At 34.3% G+C, this 25,162-nt stretch overlaps 1 protein-coding gene and 1 long non-coding RNA gene across 3 annotated transcripts; both read right to left on the bottom strand.

Moving 5' to 3' along the window:
• Positions 1–7,139: 7,139 nt before the first annotated feature.
• On the bottom strand, positions 7,140–14,335 carry LOC145583225 (cellulose synthase A catalytic subunit 3 [UDP-forming]-like). The gene is made up of 14 exons (XM_081640415.1): positions 13,937–14,335; positions 12,995–13,187; positions 12,675–12,895; positions 12,524–12,593; positions 12,198–12,390; positions 11,209–11,475; positions 10,761–11,106; positions 10,540–10,677; positions 10,225–10,350; positions 9,921–10,133; positions 9,564–9,813; positions 9,122–9,324; positions 8,415–8,765; positions 7,140–8,168 (listed from the first exon to the last, which is right to left on the bottom strand). The coding sequence occupies exons 1-14, from the start codon at positions 13,955–13,957 to the stop codon at positions 7,584–7,586; spliced, it is 3,177 nt and encodes a 1,058-aa protein (XP_081496541.1). The 5' UTR covers positions 13,958–14,335; the 3' UTR covers positions 7,140–7,583.
• A 7,707-nt stretch (positions 14,336–22,042) lies between these two features.
• LOC145583227 (uncharacterized) lies at positions 22,043–22,589 on the bottom strand. Of its 2 annotated transcripts, none has more exons than XR_014100089.1 (2): positions 22,301–22,589; positions 22,043–22,159 (listed from the first exon to the last, which is right to left on the bottom strand). It is a non-coding gene; the product is annotated as an uncharacterized LOC145583227 (long non-coding RNA). The 2 variants fall into 2 exon arrangements; XR_014100088.1 differs by having other exon boundaries at positions 22,334–22,589.
• Between the last annotated feature and the right edge of the window lie 2,573 nt (positions 22,590–25,162).

Genomic DNA, 25,162 nt, shown 5'->3' with positions numbered 1-25,162 from the left:
ATTCTATCAAGCTCTATAGTTCAGAGACGCGTGGACATCTCATTCTATCAAGCTCTATAGTTCAAAGACGCGTGGACATCTCATTCTATCAAGCTCTATTGTTCAGAGACGAGTGAACAATCCTCAAGAAAGCTCCATTGTTCAGAGACGAGTGAACAATCCTCAAAAAAGACTCCATTGTTCAGAGACGAGTGAACATCAGCAACAGCAAGATGGCGTTCTCTAGCTTGTAGAAGGTCGTCAAAATGAAGCAACAGCAAAATGGTTACGCTCAGAGACGTGTGCTCGACGGTGCAAGATACGCGTTTCTTAACTCTTTTATCTGTTTAACTAACATTATTTGCAGGTATCGGCGTTATAAGAATGATTTGGAATCGCAGAACGTTTTGAATCATTCTCCGTCCCTATCGCTACTTTGACTTTCGTTTTTCGAAACATAAGTTTCTCCAAACTCAGTCAAAGTGGGGGCTTCTGTAGACACCCATTTGTGTCTCCCCAAAACCAAACCCAGTGATGAATACCTGTCACGTCGAACCATAATCGAATGAGGTGAAAGTGTGAAAAGTCAAGTGATGCGGTTAGTTTTTGTTAAAATTCTCTTCTTTCTGTTTTCGAAAACCCACTCTATTTTATAAAAACATCCATTTCAGTTTATTTTGGTCCATGATAAGGGTCCAATAATGGTGTAGTTGGATGGGGCTTGAAAAGACCTTTCCAACGATATATTATAAGCCCAATTCCGATGAATAATGAGGAAGTTATGGCCAAAATACTAAACTGGGCCCAAACCGGATTTTACCTACGACCCAATGATCATGAGGAGGGTCCAAAGGTTTAATCCTATTCCTAAACTAATTAGGATTGATTAGAATCTTCTATAAGTTTCTAAAAAATCTTAATTATCCTTTTTTTGAAAAGATAAGATCATAGAATTTGATTTGAATATAAACTTTCCTTTTTTAAAACTTTCCTAATTCTATTCGGATTTAAAGATGTTCAAAGATAGTCAGATATTATTTTCGTGCCTCATATTTTTTATCCAAATTTTATATGGTTGGATAGATCTTGAAATTATATTTCCAATGATATATTATAATATTAAATCCAAGCTATAACGAAAAAGATATTAAAGATATACGAAACTCTATCCAAAATTGACACCCTTTCACTATTTCGGCCATATCTTTTTATCTACAAAATATTTTAATCTGATTCCAATTGCATTAGAAAGTAGACTTCAAGAGCTTTCCAACGACATATTATATGACTTATTTGGACTTCTAGATCAAAAGATATGATAAAAACAAAACCCGCAAAAACTGTCTATGTCGCCAAACGACAGGCTTGTCGCCTCGCGACAGACTCTGTCGCCTGGCGACAAGGTCGGTTTGGTTAGCGACAGCGTGTAGTTTTATTCCTTATCAAATTCTATGATTTTCCGGACTTTTTCCTTATAAATAGGGTCTCAAACCTCCGTTTTTATTCATGATCTCTCATCAACTCTCATCCTTAATTCTCTCTATTCTCTCTCTAAGCAATATATGCTTTCTTTCTCTCTCTAGTTTTTTACAAAATACAATATTCCGCATTCACAAGACTTAGAGTCTCTTAGCCAAGTTCGAAGTTGCCTTCGCCCTAGACGTGCAAGGTTGATAATTTCTGAGGGTTTGGTCCAAAACTAGTCAAAACTTTATTTAATTTGATTCTAATTTAATTCTTTAATTATTCTTTATTATTTTCATTGAAGTTTACTAACTTGTGTATTTTGTTATTAGAAAGAGGTACGAGGCTTCAAAGTATGTAATCTTATTACTCTCTTTCAATGTAGAAAGCATGTTTATTAATGTTTAATTCCTAGTATCATGTTAGGATGCTTTTAATGCTTTCTAGTATCATGTTAGGATGTTATTTTATGCTTTATAGTATCATGTTTAGGGTGCCTTTTACTCTTTCTAATATCATGTTAGTACCATGTTAGGTTTAAAGCTTTGATCTTTATTGTTTAGTGACATGCTAGGGTTTGTTATTAATCTTGTTAGTATCATGCCAGGATCTTGCTATTATTATTGAGCTTTATTATTCCTTATCATGTTATTATCATCGTTATCATGTTTTTTGATTTATTATTATGTTGCTTGATATTTTTTATTGTTATTGCTTGATCACACCTTTTATGATTGTTAAAGGGAATTTGTACTTGAAATCACGCTTAATAAGATAATTAATAATTTTGTTTAGGCTAATGTGATTTTAATTCAAGTGATCGCCAATAATAGTATTATTCGTGCATTAATTTCAACCAACATAGATTAAACAGGGTAGGTTTAATATAATGTTTGTATGTTATTCGAAAAGCGCACATGAATACGAGCAGAACAAAGTAGAGGCCTATTTTATAGGGCGGGTCCTTTCTTTTGTAGATTGGATTCGTACCCTCATCCCCGGACCCTATTTGGTTCAAGACCTTATGGAGTAGTTGATGGTCCTTTTGGATTGTCTTTTGGGTTTACAAGTTCCTAAAACTTGTTGGCGACTCTTTTTGCTCTTTGTCTTTCCCTTTGGAACGCCACCGTACTTTAGTGTATGATCACAGTGGGGTTCAAGTTTGGGGTTATCATAATGCTTGAAATATTCCCTACAGGTACATGCACCCAATCCAAAAATAAAAGTCTTTGTGTAATGAATTAAATACAACCGGTTGTACGTTGAAAATTGCCTATAAAAAGATATTCGCCTTTGCATCTTCCCATACAAGAGCTCACCTCCAAATCTTAGTGATCTCCCAAGCTATGGAGATAGAAAGATGTTTAGATTTTATTTCCCAAATATAGGCTTAATTACACCATGAAATACATGTCTTATGTGTGGTACATACAAGTTTATATTTTTCGTCCATGAGTTCACAAGGTACATGCACCCAACTCCCCCCCTCCGAAAAAGTCTTTGTTTTAATGAGGTAAATACAACCGCTTGTATGTGGAAATTAAATGTAGTGAGATATCCACCTCTGTTTTACCCATAAAAGTTAAATGTTTGAATTATCATACCTTAAGAACTAGGTACACGCACCTTTTTTCTATTCAGTTTAATAGTTTTGCATCATTCAAAACTAAATTCTTTCACTTGCATCCTTTTTAAGACCTTATTAATCCTGTTAGTTGACATATACATTGTTAGGAACTACTTCTTACATGATAGAGTTTTGCTTTAACTTTGATTTCCTTTTTATCCACCACTAGAAAAAGAATACAAAATATAAAACCTATAAATTTTGCTATTTCCCTAAACAAGATCACATAATAAGCAGGAAGAGCAGATCAAATGAAAGGTCACCACTAAAGAGCTGTATTGCTCAATAGCCAGTTTCATTGACATAATGTGCAAAAGTTACAAATAAAATTCTAAGTACTTACTCCTAGTCCTAGTAACATATACGAGTATTAAAACAGTAAAATTTCTCAATTCACTCAATCATAGAACGGTAAAAAAAAAAAAAATTATACACATGGGAGCAATGTCAATAGCAAAAAAACAAAGATAATGGGGGGTGAAAACTGAAAAGTTACAGAACACTGAAAAATAATGGGTGAACAACAAGAACATGTGATTTCACTTTAAGACAAGTTGGGAAGAGAAACTAAAAACTATATAATTTATCTAATAGAAGAGTTTGTACATGTAAATTAGAGTAACTTATTGTTTGGTTGGCATCTTATGAGTACCTTTCTATATGTAGAATATCCAAGGAAGGTATAATTTTGACCTTATGGAGTTATGGTCCATGGTTACAGACTTACAGTAACTCCTTGGCCATTTTTATAATTTTTTGATAGGTATACATTTAATGAATATAATCACGTGTGTTGTTGATTAGATAGCAAATGTAGCCCCCTTTTTTTTTAAAAAAAAAAAAAAAATCTACTTACTTTTTGGAACTTTTTCCAATGTAGAGAAAGACAAATAGTGCGTAATTAAAGATGACACTGAGTGGTGCTAGCTTGTGGCAGAACATGGTCAAACACGAAAAAGCAAGCCATGGCATGAATGTGGGGTAGACATGGCAGAACATATTATTGTGTGTAAAATTTATCTATGATACGTGAGTTTGAATTGTGTTCGATCTATCATCTTTAAAATTCACCATGACCCATGGCGAGTGGACTCAGATATGGTTAGGCACAAAACACACAAAGGCATAGTCCGACACGACCAACAACCATCTTCATGTACAGAGTATGAGCGTAACATGATTACATGAACATTAACAATTATCATCCACTAGCTTAGAAAGATGAGAATGCAATCTTCAGAAGAAACCAAACAAGAATTGCCTCTCAAATTTCAAGGCATAATACAACTATACAAGGCTTTTATGAATTTTCCTAGTGAATGAATGGAACAACTCCTATGTAATAGTACTACTAGTGCTCAACAGAGCAACTTGGGAGTGACCTACATACATTTATTTAGCAGTCTTTTAACATCCAAAAATCATAATGTGGGACACACATACAATTCATGAAAGACAAACAAAAACACACAAATAATTACATTATTTTGAACAAAAAGAGATCCTAAGCTAGCAAGCAACAACAAAGTTAACAAACATTGTCCTTAAAACTTTCATTTGGGAATCTTATATTATTTCACTCATAATCTTAACGTTAGCTCTTCTTCCCTTTATTACTCTCACCCACAACACAAAGTCCATTTTACAACTTTTGCCAAAATAACATGTCAAGAAGTGTACATAGGTGGATAAACGTGGTGGGACGATGGGAGGAGGGCAGCAAAGATCTGCCACCTCTAGTAGTCCCGCCGCCACCACAAGTAGAAGTCGACACGGGGCGGTATAACCATCGCTCGATAGAGACTCTGGTTGTGGTGCTAGCAGTGATAACTATTGCTGCAGTCATTGCTGGTATCATTGCTAGAGTGTGCGGAGGTAGACATCTTGGAGGAAATGGTGAGCATGATATTGAAGGGTGGGTGGAAAGGAAGTGTAGGAGTTGTATTGATGGTGGCATTCCTCCTCCTCCGCCTCCGCCTCCGCCACCAGCTCCTGCAGCTGCTCCTGCAGTAGCTGCAGCAGCAGAGGAATCAAAACCAGCAGCAACAGAGGAGGAAAAGAAGTAGCGCGAATATTATCAAAGTTTAAACCAAGTAATGCTCATGTATCTTGTAAGTGAGTTCATATAAATTTTTTTTTTTCTTTTTTTGGGTTGGATGTATTATTGGAATTTTCAGAGCAGGAAATCAGGAAATGTAGGTTTGTAACCTGAAATTTAAGTAGGTTTTATCAGAACATAAGTACTTAATACTTATATAACTACTGAGAGAAAGAAAGGACTTTTACTAAGAAGATTATCAAGATTAGTAGCAGAAATTAAGGTTAGAATTAGGAAAAGCTGAACAATGTTCTGTGCAATACAACTTTATTATGTCATTGGAATACAGATTATGATTAGTTTGCCCTGCAAACAAGTTTATACCTCCTGTTCCTTATTGTTAAGCCGAGGTTTGCCTGATTTATATTACGACGGTGTTTTTGTTTATCGTGGGGACTATCGGGGAACATTTTCGGGCTATTTGGGGTTGTCAATTGCTACAACCCCGCATTTGCATAATGTGATTGCGATTATAAACTCGGACTTGCTCTTAATAAGAAAACTTCTACCAACAATTGAAAACTGCATAACGTAGTAGCCTAGTAGGCACCCATTGAAATCTCTCTTCCTCAAAAATGCTTTGTATAGATAATTTTTACTAAATATGGTTTCCAAGTTATCCTTGTTTATTGACAACTAAATGGGATAACATGATTTCTGACAAGAAATACAAGTAATCCTGGTAAAACTAAAAAAAATATCAAAGTTTACAGAACTGACCTGTTTTCCATTTTGTACAATATTTTCTTAAATGCATATTATCAATTTTATCAGAAATCAGATGTTTTTCATTTACTGCATGCTCATAAAAACTTCACCAACCTAACATTTATGTAACGTCTCTCAAGTCTCAACTGCCTTTTTAAAACTAGCTAACAGTCCACATATTATATCGAATTACACTTACGAAGTAATTTCAAGTCGGGTTAAATTTTGCCAGGTTTAACAATTAAATCGAAGCACCGAGATCAGAACTCATCACGTCAACTTATTTCAATGTCAATGTTACGGTATTCAGAATTTACTGTTGTAAAATCCCTCAAGTAAAAAATACAGTAACACAGTAGAAAAGGTGTGAATGGAAAGTATGTAACTACAAGCAAGTTTTCTGTTGAAAAATGCAAAGAGTTGAAAAAATTGACCAAAATGTAGCTGCTTTAATAAAGCTAATGTGTTGAACTACTCATGTGTTAACTGAAATTTAATTTATTAATGCAATTAACAGACTTAAAATGTGACCGTTGCGGGTCCCAAATTCCTTTTTACAACGAAAGATGAAGCATGAAAAAGGGGAGACTGAATGATCTTTAGGCTAACAGTTCGTCAGTTCTCCCGTAATATTTGAGTATTTGTCTTCTAGTATAGCACCTTTTTCCTAAATCACTTTTCCAAGATTTTTGATTTATGTAATTTTCAAGTAAGGCATAATAATTCTTTCATTCATCCCAACGGACGTTTATACTTGGTCAAAAACTTAAAATGATTGATCTTTCTTAATAACTGATATCCATAGACCAAAGTATGATTTGATTGGAATTACCCAAAGCCGAATTGAAACTAATCTAATGGCTCATCACCTAGATATAACCCAAACCAAATTATTCGGATCTGAATGGTCTGCTTGTGACCTCAATAGACTTAAAACAACCAAATATTTATCGCGGAAAAGCTACAACATATCACTATTAGGCCATTTTTCCCAAGCCTTATGAAGGGATAAGAATTGTATATGCCAACTAATTAAGTTGGTTAAAGTTTTAAGGATGGTATTCAAGACTAAAATCAAATCTCGTCTACATCACCACCTTCTATAACCTAACTAGACCAAGAAAATGCAAGGGCTAATTTAGTATGGCTAGAAAATGCACACATGTATCATGTACGTAATGTTTATTCAAATTCTTAAAAGCACCATTGCTCGGAAAAAAAGAATCAAAAATAGTTGAAGAATTAAGGATACAGTGAAAACTATTTACGTATCAACCACCATTTGTGGAGAGACTAACAAATTAACAACTTCGTACAATCATCCAGTATTACAAAGATCTTCAAAGAAATTGCTTATCGAATTTCACTATGACAAAACAAATCAAAAAATTATAACTTAATGACCTAGCTTCCAGTGGCCAATCTGATCCAAATACAAGAGATTCTTGAAAGAGACAGCTACCTTTCTAATAATACACTTAACTGCTTGGTAACAAAAAGGAGGGAGAAGAAAGAGGGAAAAAAGTAAAAGACATATAAGACAACTGCAATTGGCTACAGTATATGTGCTCACTGTTTATACATATTATAGACGATAACTTCAGGCCAAGAGATGATAAGTTATGATCCAATACCTTCAAATATTGCTGGAATGAAGTATGGGATAAATCCGAGGAAGTTGTGAAGCTTTCCCCTTATCGAGCCATACTAGCAATTAATTCCACATATCTGAATGTCGGGACCAGTCACCCGGGTTGTAAATGGATCAACTCTAACCCATAACAAGGAGAAGATGGATGCAAGTAGAATCGACCAAACAACAACAATTGTTGGAGTTCTGTTCTGGCGACCCATGAGACCCTTGAGGAAAGGATAAAGATGGACAATCACCCAAAATGCGAAGAAAAGCTTGCCAAAAAGTGGTCCCCATGATTGGTAGCCACTGTTGATGGCATAGGATATTCCAGCAACCACTGCGACGAGGTTTATTATGAGAAGAGTGGTTGGTGGGATAAGCAAAGTCGTCCATTTGAACAAGTAGAGCTCAGCAAAATCCCCGTCCTCATCTGATGCCTTGGAAGTGACAGTAAAATTGGTATCAATACCAGCGAGAACTTTGAGCAAACCTTGGAAAACGGCAAACAGATGGGCTGAAACTCCTCCAATGACCCAAAACTGCTCATTTCTCCACCATTCATCAATTCCCACACCACTCCATCTCATTTCCAGTATACCAGTAGCAAAGATGGAAAGAAAGAGTGACAAAAACCAAACACTAGCCAAGTTACTAATCTGCAATTCGAAGAGGATGAAAGATATCAAAAATGATGATTAGGTGGAGCACAAACATCATATACAGAAAATTATACCCCTCCCATACATTTTTACACCCAGCTTCAAATTCTAAAAGTTTCATCGATCATGTTTCAAAAGAAAAGCATACTCAAATGTTTGCCGATTTAGTCTGAATAAGTTAAAGGGAAATATAGTATGAGAGTTGAGAGGGTGGAAGTATTGCACAAATCTATTTGTAGTTACCTGAGGGATAATGAACTTCCCAGTAAGCAGACAGACAGCTGGCAAGGTACAATATGCAAGAAGTGGAATGGATGTGATTGGGTAAATTGTGGTGTTGACATAAGCGAATCTCTCAAGCCATTTCAACCGTCCATTGTAACCATACCATAAAGGACAATGACGACTGAAGAGAATTTCAACTGAACCTAAAGCCCACCTAAGCACTTGATTTAGACGATCGGACAGATTGATAGGAGCAGATCCCTTAAAAGCTGCACGCTTAGGCATGCAATAAATTGAACGCCATCCTCTAGCATGCATCTTAAATCCTGTAAGAATATCTTCTGTCACAGAACCATAAATCCAGCCAATCTGCACAAAAGTAGCATAAATCATAAGTTTGTCTGTTGTTGCACGATCAGTGATAAAAGCAGAATAACGGTGAACAAACAGTCACATAACTTCTATCCTTGACCAGATATCTTTCAATATTTACTACGTTGACTGGGAAACAGAGAGTCCATAGTAGATTTTGCGTCTATATTAATGATGTTTTATGTCAATGAAGGTATGACAGTTCAGCTGTATTTCTATTTGCTAACTCATTATAAAATAAAGATGTAACACTAAATTGCACTGGCGAGACTCAATGAGCAAGATGCTTATAGCTCAATAAAAAAAAGATGCTAAAGCAGAAAACAGAAGTCGTGATGACAAAGGAAACATACCTCAGCTCCCCAGTCGGTCTTGTCCTCATAGCCACAACTGATAACATGAATAGCTTCTTTTAGAAGGGTATCAGGGTTTGCAGACTGTGGAACACCACCATTTTCCATGAGTGTAGAAGCCACAAATACTTCTGATTGACCAAACCTTTTCTCCAAGCTCATTTGTGACATAAGTAGTGACTTCTCATCATCAAATCCAGCTCCTAAACACAAAAGGAGTACATCAGTTTTTTACACGTGAAAAGGTCTTAGTGAGGTAATAAAAAAGTTACTTTACAAAAGAATGCTAGTAATACAAGGTCATTGCCTAAACAACTCACTATTATGTCACCAAAAGTGAAACCATTAATTACCCCATAAAAACAAAGAGAGAAAAACAATGAATTTGGTTAACAGGATCAAACTTTAATTGAATATGAAATGAATGGACAAACTAGCATACCTTCAACTCCTTCCTCAATATCTTCAAGATTAAATATTGGCACAGTAGGGTCAACATTCTTTGATTTCTTCTTGGAGTCTTTCTTGCTTGATTTCTTTCGAGATCCACCGAAGCATGATGAGAGAATACCTTTCTTCTTGCCCTTTGGTTTAAGAGGAGGTTCGTAACCATACAAAGCTGTTCTGTTGAAGACACATCCCGTACCCACATACACAGGACCTTGGATACCATCCAAGCCTCTCAAATTAATCTATAATGCAGAAGAAATACAGCATGAGTATAGAGAAGAAATATGTAGACAGAACTGTGAGATTGTAAGTTGTAACAGCACCAGGGAAAACATGTAGTAGGACTCACATCAAAAAAGACAGTGTTACGATTAGCATATCGATCATTCCTATCAATTCCATCAAATCTCTGTGGAAATTGAACATAACAAACATATTTCCCTAAGTTTGGATCCATCATAAAACACATAGCTTCCCTCAACGCCTTGCTGTTGTTGATATAATGATCACAATCAAGATTCAATAAAAATGGCCCATTGGTGAGTACAGCTGATACACGAACCTGCATGGTTTGAGTTAACCAAGTAATTAGGCAAACACATCCCAGCAAAGACAAAACAGAAAATGTTGAAGTTGAGTGGGTTACTACTTACAAGAGCATTCATAGCACCAGCTTTTTTGTGATGCTGAAACCCAGGCCGTTTTTCACGAGAGACGTAAACCAAACGTGGAAGCTCATTACCATCAGTATCGAGTCCTCCACTCTGGCCCAAGAAAACCTGCAAATAACACCAATATGTATAATGAAACAGAAGTAGTTTGGAGTGGCAGCATATGTATCTGTTTTGTGCAAGAATTTCAGCCCTAAACCAACTTCCTTTTTAAGAAGGAAACAAAACTTATCCCAGGTTCCCGACCGGCATAGTATACAGACGGTTTTCTTTAATCTCTAGATTGAATGGACATACCTGGATCATTCCTGGATGGTCCCTGGTATTGTTGCCAGGCCAAGGTGTCCCATCTTGCATAACCCATCCTTCCTCTGGAACCTTTGTTGCCTTCGCAACTAGCCCATTAATACGGATCTTGAATTCTTCATATTCTCTCTGCAAAGAGATTAGAGCTATCAAGAAAAAATATAGAAATAAAATATTGAAACCTGGTGAAACAGGAAGAATTGATATCCCACCTTCATAGCCCTACGATCTTTCACAAAAGAAGGTAGAACCTTATCTTTTAGATAGTCAATCTTCTGAGAAAAGTACCATTCCGGAGCTCGTGGCTCAATGTTATATTTCTTAACAAAAGGAACCCATTTTTTTGCAAATTCTGATGTCTCCGAAAGAGCTTCAAATGTCAGCATAGCAGCTCCGTCATCAGAGACATAGCAAGAAACTTTGTCAACAGGATAGTCAACTGCAAGAATGGATAGCACTGTATTGGCAGTGACAAGGGGAGGTTCTTTTAATGGATCCACAGTACTGACAAATATATCAACAGCAGCTAACTGTGATGGTTCCCCTTCACGATCATACCTGTTCAAAGTAACAAATGCACCATTAAAATCTAAAAACAATATCATACAATCTGATATTAGGAATGCTTAAAGCATATAGTCTAAGAAAACAGATTGTTACCTCAGGGCCAGCCTGTCAAGATATGTCTCACGATTGATGGGAAGCCATTTGGGAAATTGATCCAGAATCCATGAAAATGCAAACCAAATCTCACAAATGACAGAGATAAGCCACAATGCATAGGCATCCCGCACAGGGTTTGTTAGACGGTAGTGCAAAAAGATACCAAGAACAACTAGACGCAGAACAATAACCATCCTGTAAGGATTAATCTTAGATGAAGGAATGGGAACTTTCCTAGATAATGGCTGGCGTGTCTCATCATTTCTGCAATTATACATCCAAGTGTCAGGCAAATGTAACAATCATATTTTAATATCAAAAGGGCTATTTTAAATTATTCCCTTGACAAATTATAGCTGACATCTATGTTACTTGGACTCGGATGAAGTGTCAAATTAGACACGGGTGTCCAAGCATCGGACTCGCCCATTTTCTTGAAAAAGTTGTGTTTTTAGTTAAAAATGAGGTGTCCAAGTGTCGGTGTCCGACGCGTGTTGTGTCGACACGGACACGTGAGGTAAATGAAAGAGTCCGAGTAACATAGGCTGACATAATTACACCAATAAGGCAATAATCTCCTAAAAGACAGCACCCTTCCACTGAAGAATTAAGAATAGTGTAAGCAAAACTGAAGCTGCTCTAAAATTCACATATAGCATTTCAAGTGTTAAGCCCTCTACATAGCATAGGAACTGAAACAGTTAATAAAAAGAACTGATTGTAAGATCAATAGGTTAAAACTTTATTGATGCTGGAATCCTCCAAACCTATATACCTTCAACTCTACAAGTTCAATAGTCATTTTGTGTCAATTTAAGCCCCACCCTTCAACGAAAAAGGCTACTTTTGTAGGTAGTTGTTTAAATATATTTTAACAATTATTAAATGCAACAGGTGTAGAAGAAAAAGTTGTGAATTTAAATATAATATACTAACAAACAATAAGGATATATCAAGTTCATAATTAAGTTAAGCAAAATACTCACAGTAAAGGATCGTCCATAGCAATTTCAGTACTGGCATCAATATCATTGGCAAACCTTCCTTCTGAAGGTGCATGACTAACACTTGGAGGACCTGTACTCTTCTCTTGCTTCATCTTCCAACCATCAATCCTTTCCTTCCAAGCTACATTTCCAAATCCAGGGGACGCAAATTCCCTCGACATTCTAATATTGGCTGCAAAAAGATATTCCCCATACTGTAAATAGACATTATACCAGAAAGCAGTTCAACCACCAGAGAAATCTGAAGATTGTCTCTATTAATATCACTGCCAGTAAATATGAAACATTATCAATTAGTTCATTACCTCCAGTGCTGGCCCCAGGTGATGGCATTGAATATCGCTCAGGTGATGCAGCTGACAGGTCTCCAGAAATCTAAGCAGAAACAAGAACATTTCATCAGCATGATAATTGGTTTGCTAGAAAGCAACTTCCAAACTATAAGAAAATATATACCGTGCGTCCACTAGCAAGCCGGGGGATATGGCTATGGCTCATAGGAACTTCTCTATCATAGCTAGGGGGACCAAGCTCCCCAGATTGTCCCTGATTCATATGCCAACCAAGCATTCTCTCCTGTGGCTTCTCTTTTGGTATTCCTGAAGGCTCGTTGATGTCACTAACCGCATCTTCAACATCAGAATCTTCCACCTTTTCCCCATGAATTGCAGGACTACCTGTAAAGAAGGAAACAACACTCATTAATCACCATTCTTGAACACATGTTCCATGACCACTACAGAAATTAATAGACAGGCATGTCACTTAAGACGCACCTTTCTGCCTCTTGTATCTTGTCTTGCATTGTGGGCAAGATTGGTTGCCATCCTTCCGCTCATACTCATAACAAGCACGACACACAGGAAAGGCACAAACATCACAGGCAACAAATGGCTCTCCATCTACAGTTGTGCCGATCTTATCACTACAAATCTGGCATACTTGTTCACTTGTTTTTGTGGGCTTCAACTAGAAAAAAGCAGAAGATCCAGTTCCAAAATCAGCATGAAGCCACAATGTATACAAAATCATAGCGAATTATGTATGGTGAATAGGTTTTGACAATCAAATTCATTGGGGATTAAGAAGCAGGAACATGAATTATTAATCAAGTCACTGAGGATTACAATTAGTAAATATCTCATGCTTATCATAGTGTACAGGTGTACAGCAAAAATTAAGCTTAATTACATACACTCGGGCATGGGATCATTATAGTTTATGATACTAAAGTGGATACCAACAAGCTTAGTTGGCTAGATTCATCGGGGATCGTACACTCGAACCTAAGACCCAAGATCAAATCCCCGCCTACATCACTATCCTTTGACTCTATACACTGCAACAATTACACAATATTGCACAATTACTTGTAAACAAGAATTCCAGATGCTACAATTATTTCACTATATTGCACAAAACACTCAGATTTCGACCCAGTTACATAATTCAGCAAATTCAAGGAAATAACCAATAACCAATCTAATAATTAAGCTCAATCAATCATTTCAAGTTACAATCTTCAAAACAATTCATAATTCATCCAGATCAATAAGAACCTCAAATGGGTTCATTAAATTTCAATCAAAAAACCAATAAAACTCAAGTATTCATAGCAATTGATCCAAAAATGCAAAAATATGCAATTCTTACAATAATTAACCAATAAAATCAAATGCATAAAGCAAATCAAATCAATACAAAAATGAAATACTAACCCCACTTTGTGAATCCTCCATTAGAACAACCAAGATCTATTAATACCCAGAAAAATTCAATCTCTCCTCATTAATTTAAAAACCCCAATAAGCTTAAAAGTGGATTAAGATCCAGAAATCAAGAAAAAAAAATAGAAAGGGTAAATTGTTGTCGGCGCTTCAATGCAACCAACCTTCCTTCCTTTCCCCAAGAAGAGAGAGAAAGATAAGAGGAGAGAGAAGGGAGGAAAGAGAGCAGAGTAGAAAAAAATGAAGAGAAGTTGAGTTTAAGACTAAGAGTGAAGCCAGAAAATAAATTAAAAAATGACACCGACAGTGAGAGAGAGAAGATTTTTGGATCTGACTGATGGCTGCTACTACTACTGTGTGAGTAGAATTTTACAAATATACAGCTAACAGATTATCATGCCATTTTTGGATACTTCTTGGTTTTTAAGCATGTTTTACTGTCTTTTCATCTGGGTTTTTGATTTGTTACTGGTACTCTTTAGATAGAAATGGAAAGCGATGGGCCTGAAGAGCTATATCTGTCAAACCAGAGGTTCAGGTTTGGTTCGAGTTGGGTTATGCTGATTATATAGTCATGCTGATGTATTAGCGCATTTGTTGTGTCTAGGCCAATTCAAATCAGTTTTGGGTCAAAGCATCTATAAAATAAGGGTTCAATTACTCATTCCCCTATTAAATCTGTGATAGAATAGGTGGCCTGTGGCCCGTGACCCTCCCCGATATCTTATTGTTATAAACAAAAGTAAAAAAAGAAAAAAACAAAAACAAATCAATCCAAGGTCACTTTGGTTCACATAAATACATAGTATCAATTTTTTATAAAGCATTGTATATGTCAAAGAGAATTACATTGACCAAACTTCAATCTTCACAGTTTTTTTGATTCAATATATACGAGAGCTTGTTCTGTACACTCGAGGGTACACCCGGGTTATTTACTCATTAAATTTTGCTCATTTATTAAATGAGAAAAAATTAATGAGAAAATTACCTGTACACCCAGGTGTATTTAACAAATTCTAAATATATACAGACCAAATATTTGGACATATAGAATGAGAGGTAAGGCAATTGCCACCCTCAAACATTACAACAACTTTTTGGTGCAGCAGGCCAAACCATGCGATAGAGGTTACCCGAGTTTTTTTGTTAGGGGTTGCCTGAGTTTTTCAGTCAGAGGTTACTTGAGTTACTCGGTCAGGTGTTACTCGAGGGGTTCACTCAGTTAAGGGTTACTCAGTCAAGGATAACTCGAGTTTCTCAGTCAGGAGTTACTCGGGTTTCTAGGTCAGGTCACATACAAAAAATTATGACTCGAGTAACTCTTGATCGAGAAACTCGAGTAACCCCTGACCGAAAAACTCGAGTAACCCTGGCAACTTGAGTAACCCTTGACCGAAAAACTCAAGTAACCCCTGATCGAGAAAGTCAAGTAAGTAACTCCGCCAACTCGAGTAACCCCTGACCGAAAAACTCGAGTAACCCCGACAACTCGAGTAACCCCTGACCAAAAAACTCGAATAACCCATGACCGAGAAACTCAAGTAACCCCGGAAACTCGAGTAACCCCTGACCGGAAAACTCAAGTAACCCCAAATAACTCAAGTAACCCTGAAAACTCAAGTGACCCCTAATCCAGAAACTCAAATAACCCCTGCCGCACAGCACAACAGACCGCATATAAAATGTTGTGCAAGCATTATCAATTGACAATATTTAAGGTAACCTCACAAAATTTGTCAAGTCTTTAAATATTGAATTATCAATTTAACAATAAGTAAAACCATTATATATCATAGGGAGGACATACATAAGTGCAACAAGATTATCTTAATTATGGTATGATTTTTCTAAACTAAACTAAAAATTTACACAAATTATAATTGAAATAAAATACATAAATAATGAAATAAAAGTGTTACAACTAAATAAAAAGAAAGAACGGGTCATTCTTTAACTTTATAATAAAACCAAAGGATTTGATACCAATATGCAATTGGTGTGAAACGTCAACGCGTCGGTGTATGTAAATAGGAGAGGAGTAGTTAGTGTAATAATAATGGTTTAATGAGATAAAGAGGATGTTATTGTTTGGGCATCATTTTCGGTGAAGATACATCATATAATCATCCTACCCTTTTCATTTTCTTTCCCGTCTACCATCACTTGTTTCCATGTGCTTAACTGGCAATTTCTTCAAATCGTTCACGTTTCGCATTCTTCATTTTTTTTATCGAGTGGGTGAAGTCACTAGGCTTATTTTACTCCACATTATTTTTCATAAAACTTAATCTAATGAATGTATTTTTTGTTTGATTAGTCATAGTGTCATACCGTATAACCACTTATAAAAACACTGAATAATCATCATAATACTAACATAGCAATCCATGTTATATTGATAAAGTAACCCCTTAATCCCTTATTATACTCCGTACTTATTGAGTAACCTCATTGTGGCTAGTTATACTTTATTACCTCTGATTTTTTTAGTTGTAACTTTGGGGTATTATTTGAGAGAGATAAAATATTTCAAAGTTACAACTAAAAAAAATCGGAGGTAAAATTTATGCATTAATTGATTTATTACAATACTAGTTTTCCTACGTGCATACACTTATTAAGTTAAAGTAAAATAGATTAAGGGTCTGTTCTAATTTACTGAACTGAGCTCAACTGATTGGAGCTAAACTAAGTTATTTATGAGAGAAGGAAATTAGAAACTGAATTAAACTGAACTGAATTTAAATTAACCTAAATAGAACAGACCTTAAGTTACCCCTCAACTCGCAATATTTTGGTTAAATCTTAATATAGCACAATTTGCATACGAAAAAAATGAATAGGGCCATAAGGGTAAAGGGAGGAGTCGATACGTTTATGATCTGTATTACTTCCTACATAAATGTTGAGGAATAGTTTTTTTTTTTTCAAATAACACATGTCAATGATGTAAGTTTCCCACATTGATAATACTTCCTATGTCCCATATTTTTTTTCCCATTTAACTTTTTATAATTTTCAAGACGCGGCTTTAAATATTCCATCTTATTATTGTTCAAACTGTCGAACTAGCTTGAGGTTGTGAAGTTGGTGAATTTTAATACCTGAAACACTTCTTTATTTTTTTTTATTTATTATTATTTTTTTTTAATATTTGTAATTACTAATGCGTAAAAAAATTTTTTAAAAAAAATTGATATTAAAAAAGTATAAAACGAGACGAATCTGACAAGATATCACATGATTATATTTGTCATAACTTATAAATCACCAAAACTAGTCAAAGTGAGATATGTGATTAGTGTAAAAGTTTGTTGCATGTAAAATAGACGGAGGAAATATATTTATACTCCCTCCGTATTTTAATAAGTGTTACAGTTTGACCGAACACGCATGTCGATACACGACTTTGACCATTAATCTATCTAAATAAAATTATAGGAAAATTCATATTATAAAGTTATACATTATAACAAATCCAACAATATATTATGCAATATCGTTTATTTTTTTTATAAATTAGTGAATTAATCAAGTCACAACCATTATATGAATAGTGAAAAAAGTCAAATTGTAACACTTATTTAAACACGGAGGGAGTAATTCTATACGCATGAAAATTATAAAACTTTGATATTATTAAAATACAATAAGACGATTCCAATAACATCTCACATGAATATATTTTCATCTATAAAAGTTTGCCCCAAATATATACAATGGGGCAAAAAAATAAAGGACAAAGAGAATAATTTAGAGAGTTAAACAATTAATAAGACAAATGGACTACTTCTATTGACAAATTATTTTGGGATGAAACCTCCATACACTTATAAATTAGGGTCTATTCTGATTTACTTAAAAACAATTGAATTGAACTGAACTGATTGGAGCTGTATTGAATACAGCTGAAATGAATTGTTTATGAGAGAATGAAATTAAGAACTGAACTGATTGGAGCTGAGCTGAACTGAAATAATATTAAGCTGAAGAGAACATGCCCTGTTTTGGACAAATCTTAGAAAGAAAATTCTAGGAATTTGTTAAAGGTTTTAAGGGGTTTTAGTAATCAAATATGCTAAAAGAGGGTAAACACAATCTCCAAATGAATGAGTCAAGAGCAATGAATTATAGAATTACAATTATAATTATAAATTGAAGAACAAATATCGAAGTAAGAGAGACATTTCTGATTAAGGACGGAATACTGTTAGTAAGGACGACATAAAACAGAGATTTTAGTATAAAAGTGTAGTAAATTGTATAAGACGATGTATGAATGAAAGTATTACAAAGAGCATTCTATTTTATAACGATTTGTTGATCTATACTGATATTATGGTAATGTTGGCAATAATATTGATTGATATCTTCATCTTTTAAGTAGTGTTGACTTGGTGATTGATATTTCCTTGATTTGCTCCCTCAATCTTGGGATGTAATTGTGCTTGCTGCTCAAGCCTTCTTACACGTCATCAAATGGTTTGACCTTCGAAGAGAAGCTTCCTTTCCTAGAAAGGCTCAGAAAGGCAATTGACTTACTCAGAAAGGTGCAGTTGAGTCTGTATTGTCCGTACTCAGTTGGAACCACTGCACTGATAATATTCCGTTAATCAAGTGATTTGTTTCCTAATTTAGCTTTGATTGATTGATTCTATAGTCTTGATTGATTTCATAAAGTCCTTATTTGATTGTTGACTTATTGATTGGACTTAATTAAATCCTTGATTGATGTATGATTCTATTTAATATTATTTTGATATCTTTAATCATGCATATTTCCTTTTTCACCTTGTTTCCTTATTATGTTTCCTTATTATGTGTAATTGATTCTTTGATTGATCTTTTCCTAATTTGTAGGTTGCTAGGAATCCGTTCCGAACAGGCCCTTAGACTCTCTCTTGGTGACTAGTATAGCCCTAGGATTGGAAACCCAATAGCCAAATTTTGAAATACAAAATATTATAAAATTTCGTTATCATTTTCCTTATCCTATTATTCAAAACCAAAATTAAAAAATGGTTTAGGCAACTACTTCCTCTGTTTTTTTTGTACTTGCAACACACCTTTTTATCACACTTATCGATGAAGTGATTAAACTACGTAATGAATGAATTAAGCTATGAAATTTAAACCGTAGCAACTTATCCCTTTCTTCTTATAGGTGTTAAAATTTTGTAATTTAATTTATCCGTTTGCCTAGTCTAATATATTCCTTAACATGCGTGCCAAAGAGGTGTGTTGCAACTGAATAAAAACGGAGAAAGTATAAGTCAGTAATAGACATAAAAATTTGTACACCTAATATGTTGGCCTGTACGCATCACATGCATAGAATACTATTACACAATTACACATAACACATAACACATAAACCAAACATTACTTAAAGCTTTTATTAGAGAAGACATGTTAAAGGGGTGGATGGATTAAAAATGGATCAACAATTCAACACATAACACAATCTACAAGACTGGATCCGAGAACCAGCTATAGTTACTACTCAGTTCCAATATACTTCATCTACTACATACGCAAACACATCTAATTTTACTTTGGATTCGACTTTATAACCCTCTCTCAGTGGTGGCTGGCTGGCTGCACTATCCCTTGGATGGATCTAAACAAAGAACACTGGCATTAACCTAGACAACCAGCTCAAATTTAAATTGAATTCCCTAGACAACCAGCTCGAATTTAAATTGAGTTCCAATCGATTATTTCTTCAAAACACTATACAAGCATCAACCAACTCTATTTTACTCAGATTCTTCCTTTAGTATCCTTCCAATCATGCCTTCTCTGTACTGATAGTACGTGATGACTTTATCTGTACTGATATATTGAGCTAGATAATCTATGTTCTAATTTCTAAAGAGCTTCAGATGTAATATGGCATAATATCTATTAACCTGAAACAAAGTTATATAATCTATCAAAGAAAAGCATCAAGCCATCAACAAAAAAGCTGCAATCTTTGCTTCCAAGCGAGAGACAAGAACATAAAATAATGGAACATCTTCAAAATAATCCAGACGCAAAAACAAGCAATCAAACATGGGGCCTGTATAAAAGGACATTAAACTGTATACGGAGAAATTTCTATCATGATAGCTTCAAACTTCAAAGAGTAGCAGAAAGAAAAAAAAAAAACCTGAAAAAGATAAATAACATAACTATATGCTAAAAAGTCAATAATGTTGGAAAATTGCTAAGAAACAATCATGATTAACACCTACAAGTAACGGTACCACAGTTTTCATTAAATCTCAAGCAACAAACTGAGAAGATCCAAACCTAGAAATCAGACTCAGCATAAAAACATTTTGCTTTTCACTCAGCAATCAGACTTCACCAGTTCACCCATGGGTGTATTTGAAATAACAGAAGTCTAAGTCATTCGACAAACCCAAAATCCCAGTCCCTGAGGAGAAAAATAGAAGAAACAGCTACCCATAGTACCACTTGAAAAAACGCCCTTACCAGAACAGACCACGATGCGATGTTCTTCCACCTGCTGTTGAAGGCATTCAAAAACTATTCTCCTCAAATATCACTTTCTAAACTCAATGAAGATTGAAGGGAATCATAACCTACAGTAACTGAAATACTTCGTTATCATTGACAATCTACGGGAACAATATAACATACCATTGCTTTAGTTTCTCAAGAGAAGACTTGATGATAATCTAATGCTGTATGTTTGACTTGTGGACTGAGGTCAACAAGGATGTTAAAAAAAAAAAAGTCAAACACTACCTAGTTTAAGTTGTGCCAAGTGAAGTTTAGGAGGCTGAAACATGACTCATAAGATACTAACACGTAAGCAGTCGAATCCTAATCCGAATTAGAAGAAGAGGCTATTTCAAGGTATACATATGGAACAAAACAAGCTATTATTACAGGACTTAAGATATCTTATAACACACAGAAAGCCGAATTCAACAGTCATATGATGACAAAGGGTCTCAAACGTATATTAAAGTGTCCAACAAAATCCTAGAATCTCCTACATGGATTACAGAGTTGAACAGCACAATAGTTACATATCGTGCTAGGTATCACACCTTAGTACCAACATTTTAAGAAGAACATCTTCATTCTGAGAGAAGAGAGTAACCAGAAAAGTCACACATCTTGAGAAGTCACAATTATTAAATTGTTTGATGAGACTACACATACTAGGTTCACACCTAAGAAGTGATTAACTAGGTACCACCCTTCCAGAGAAGTTTAATTTCAACAATTAATTGCTGATCTATACTAGTGGTTCAACTTCTTGTTAATAATGGAATGCTTATAGAGTTCTAGGCTTCTAACGTAATATCGTGTGAATGTTTAACAAATTGTCACATAACAGCAAAGTCTCATTTGCAGAGGTTGATTCGCAGAGCCTTTATAAGTAACATAACCGTATCTTATATTACACAAACCAAAGTAACTGAAACCCATTAGGTGGCTCGTATAGGCTATTAGTGGCTGATTGCAAGTTCATCTACTATTGATTCATCCACAAAGATTCCAGCGCCACCTACTCTTATACCCTTTTCTCTAATATCAGGTTGACTAGGACTCAGGAGCCTAAGAGGCACAAAGACGCGTAGACAGTTTATGCACCAGTCTTAAGTACTGAAATTTGCGTATTATAAACGAAATTATTATGGCACTTCAAAGCTATAAATTTGTGTGTTTTAATTTCCATTTAAGAACGATTGAAAAGGAAAATTTTCATTCATGAAACAGGTACATTCAAATCTTCCTATATTCAACATAATAGCAAAAGAGGCACTAAATTCAGAACTTTTAAAATACCCATTATCTCTCTTTAGTTAATGAGATCTACTTCTAAATTCATTTATAGCACATCTGGAATCCATTGACCAGAAATAGGAAAGCATAATCAAATAATATAGATGAAATGAAATACTTTAGGATTGAGCATTATATAGCACAATTAGAACTAACAACACTATGAATAGAATCAAACCAGCAAATATATCAGCAAATTTAGGGCAAATCTAGCAATAAAATTAAACCCACTTCCTAATTTCTAAACCAACAAGATCAATAAAATCACAATTAAATAAAAACTCAAACTCAGAAGCAAACCCATTAATTTATCAGTCGCATTAAAATATTCAATCGATCATTGCGCCTGCTAATTTGAGCAAATTTGCAGCTTAAACAGTAATTGCAATTGACAGCACCAACCTGAAATTAAAATAGGGTTAATGTTCATAAATCTATCAAAGAAAATATAACCCAGAGAAAAAAAAAAAAAAATTGCAAATCTAGGGTTTTTGTTTCATGAGCTCGAATGAGGTAGATGAGGTACTCTGATAGTTTTCTTACGTCTCTTTTATCTCACAAAGAGACAGGAGGTACCTTACTACCTTTCATCAGCTACTATCATTCCCATGGTATCGGAGGAGAATCACAACCCTGACAAATTAAATTTATCTGTTATCATCTTCGTTCCCGGCCTCGCCGATAACTATACCAACAAACTTTATTACACGTTTTATTGAAGTGGAGTGAAGAAGAGATATCATCTGCATGTTTATTTGAATGTTGGTTAGGAGACGGCGCCATAGATGATTAATTTGTCAGAGTTGTAACTCTCCCTCGATAACACATGAAAGCGATATTAGCCCATATAATCAAGGTGCTCATGCTCTCTTAGTGAGAGAAAGAAACCTAAAATACCATTTTTAGTGAACCTGATTGGACTTGTATGTAATATCTACTTTTCTAACATGAACTTTACTATAATAATTGGCAAGAACTTTTGACTTTATTCCTTAGTCATCCTTCAATACTTAAGGTTTTCTCTTATTAATCATTTAATATTATCAAATGAACATCATTATCAAGTTAAGAGTTCAGACCAATACCTAAAAATTAGTAAATACTTCCACCATTGAATCATCCCTATTAATATTGTATGTACATGGTTACATGAGGAAGGATTACGCCACCTAGGGGTGGTAATATCATCCAAACCCGATGGATAACCATCCACCCGATCTAAATATATGGATGAAAATCCGAACTTAAGCGGATGACGGATGGATGATGGATGAGGCGAGTGATGGATCGGGTCTAATTCGGGTGATGATTCATCCAACCCATCACCCGATCCATCATCCGACCCATCCATCCACCCGTTAAATTTATATATATATATATATATATATATATATATATATATATATAAACAAATATCTTTTTTAATAATATAATGTCCATTTGCAAGATTTAGGAAGTAACATGTGCTTTTAAGTTAGTGAAAATGAGCAAGTATTAAAAAGATGTATAAAAGTTTTAGTTAATTAATCACTTTTTTCAAATCTTTATCTTATTATAAAAGTGCAAAATTGTATTTATATATTTTATTTCACCTGATTCATCCATGGATGATGAATGGATCGGATGTGGATGAAGGTAAATTAGGTGGATGGATGGATTGGATGACGAATGAATCGTTAGTGGATGGAGGTGGATGAAGCATCACCCAACCCACCTCCGATCCATTGCCATCCCTAACTCTATCTAAAGCACGTTTTAAACTTTCTATATTGATATTCAGTATACTATAAAATGCTACTGTTGTGAAATTATATATCGAGACGAATTTAATAAGATTCTATATGAAATATGATTATGTTATTTTGTATATACAAATTACAATTTATGGTAAGAAAAGTGAGTGAATAGTGTCAAAAGTCTAAACATTGCAATATTAATGAATGGAGAAAATATATAAAATAGTACACTAACTATCATCTACGAAGTACTTTTTAATTGTTTTACTTTAACTCGATCTTACACTATTCACAGTATTATTTTGACCATATTTTTTCACTACTCATTCTGTTCCACATGTTATTTTGTATATACAAATTACAATTTATGGTAAGAAAAGTGTGTGAATAGTGTCAAAAGTCTAAACATTGCAATGTTAATGAATGGAGAAAATATATAAAATAGTACACTAACTATCATCTACGAAGTGCTTTTTAATTGTTTTACTTTAACTTGATCTTACACTATTCATAGTATTATTTTGACCATAAATCTTCACTACTCACTCTATTCCAAAATAAGTTTATCACTTTGACTTATACATTTAAAAATGCATAAATTTGACTAATAATATTTTTAAATTTCTCTATACACAAATTATGAATAGGTGATATATTTAAAATAAACATTATTATGCATTAAAAGAGTGACAACACTCATTAAAGCTGGATTTTTAGTGCGTTGTGCATGTTTTGTAAGAAAAAAGAGTGAACACGTATTTTTTAAACTTCGTTATTTTTGGTGGTTACATTATTTATGTTGATGTGTTAGGTGGTTATACGGAACTTTTATGTGTGGCTAGCCACATAAAATATGTGTTGCTCTTTGAAATAAAACAATAAAAACAAAAGTTAAAAGTAATGGACTCTATTCAAATAAGTCAATTATAGAGTAATAAATTGAACTAAACTGAAATTTAAAACCAAAAGAAAAGACCATGACATAGCTTATATCTGAATAAAGAAATTTGGAGCCTTAATCGGATTGGGCTAAGAGGTCCAACAAATCAACAATTATGTACCTTTTTCATTGGTGGGCTCTAAACTACTCAATATCACTCAAAGAAGATTTTTTCTTTCATAATCTCTTTGTAATTTTTTTTTTTTTTCGTTCTTTTTTAGTTAATGCGTTTCTTTTGTCTAACAAATAAATTCAACAATTCTAATTATCAATAAGTAAAAAAATATAACGAAGATGATATTATAAAAAGATACGTTAAGATGATTTTAACAAGATCTTATAAACTAGAGTTTAAATTGTGTCAAAGTCAAAACGTGTCAACTAAAACAGGAGAAAGTACAAAAAGTCTTCCTCTCTAGTTCATAATAGTCCGCTTTTCTTTTGGATGACTCGAAATGCTATACTTTGTTAAAATAGCTCCACATGTTTCTTCCTTCTTTAATCTTTCATTTTACTCCGATTCTTATCTTGTTTTTTTTATTTAAACACAATCCTTATCTTATTTGAAAGTTACTTTATTATTAATACTCCGTATGATTTATTTCTAGTAAAATATACTTATTGAATGATATTCTTTCATATTCTATATAAATTGATACTCCATACAAACTACTCGTAAAGTATAACTCCTCCAAAGCATTTTTATGTTAGTTTTTAGGTTTTACATGT

This window comes from Chenopodium album, chromosome 15 (genome assembly GCF_948465745.1).
Source record: "Chenopodium album chromosome 15, dcCheAlbu1.1, whole genome shotgun sequence".
Taxonomy (NCBI): domain Eukaryota; kingdom Viridiplantae; phylum Streptophyta; class Magnoliopsida; order Caryophyllales; family Amaranthaceae; genus Chenopodium; species Chenopodium album.
Note: the sequence above shows the minus strand (reverse complement) of the source record. Positions and strands in the feature narration are given on the sequence as shown.

Bases quoted from the DNA above. Each gene is read 5' to 3' on its own strand.
- LOC145583225 (XM_081640415.1), bottom strand. From the start codon at position 13,957: ATGGAGGATTCACAAAGTGGG. The intron at 12,896-12,994 runs GTGCGTCTTAAG...CCTTCTTTACAG, and splicing joins AAGATACAAGAGGCAGAAAG to GTAGTCCTGCAATTCATGGG. The intron at 10,351-10,539 runs GTATGTCCATTC...TGTTATTTGCAG, and splicing joins ACCATCCAGGAATGATCCAG to GTTTTCTTGGGCCAGAGTGG.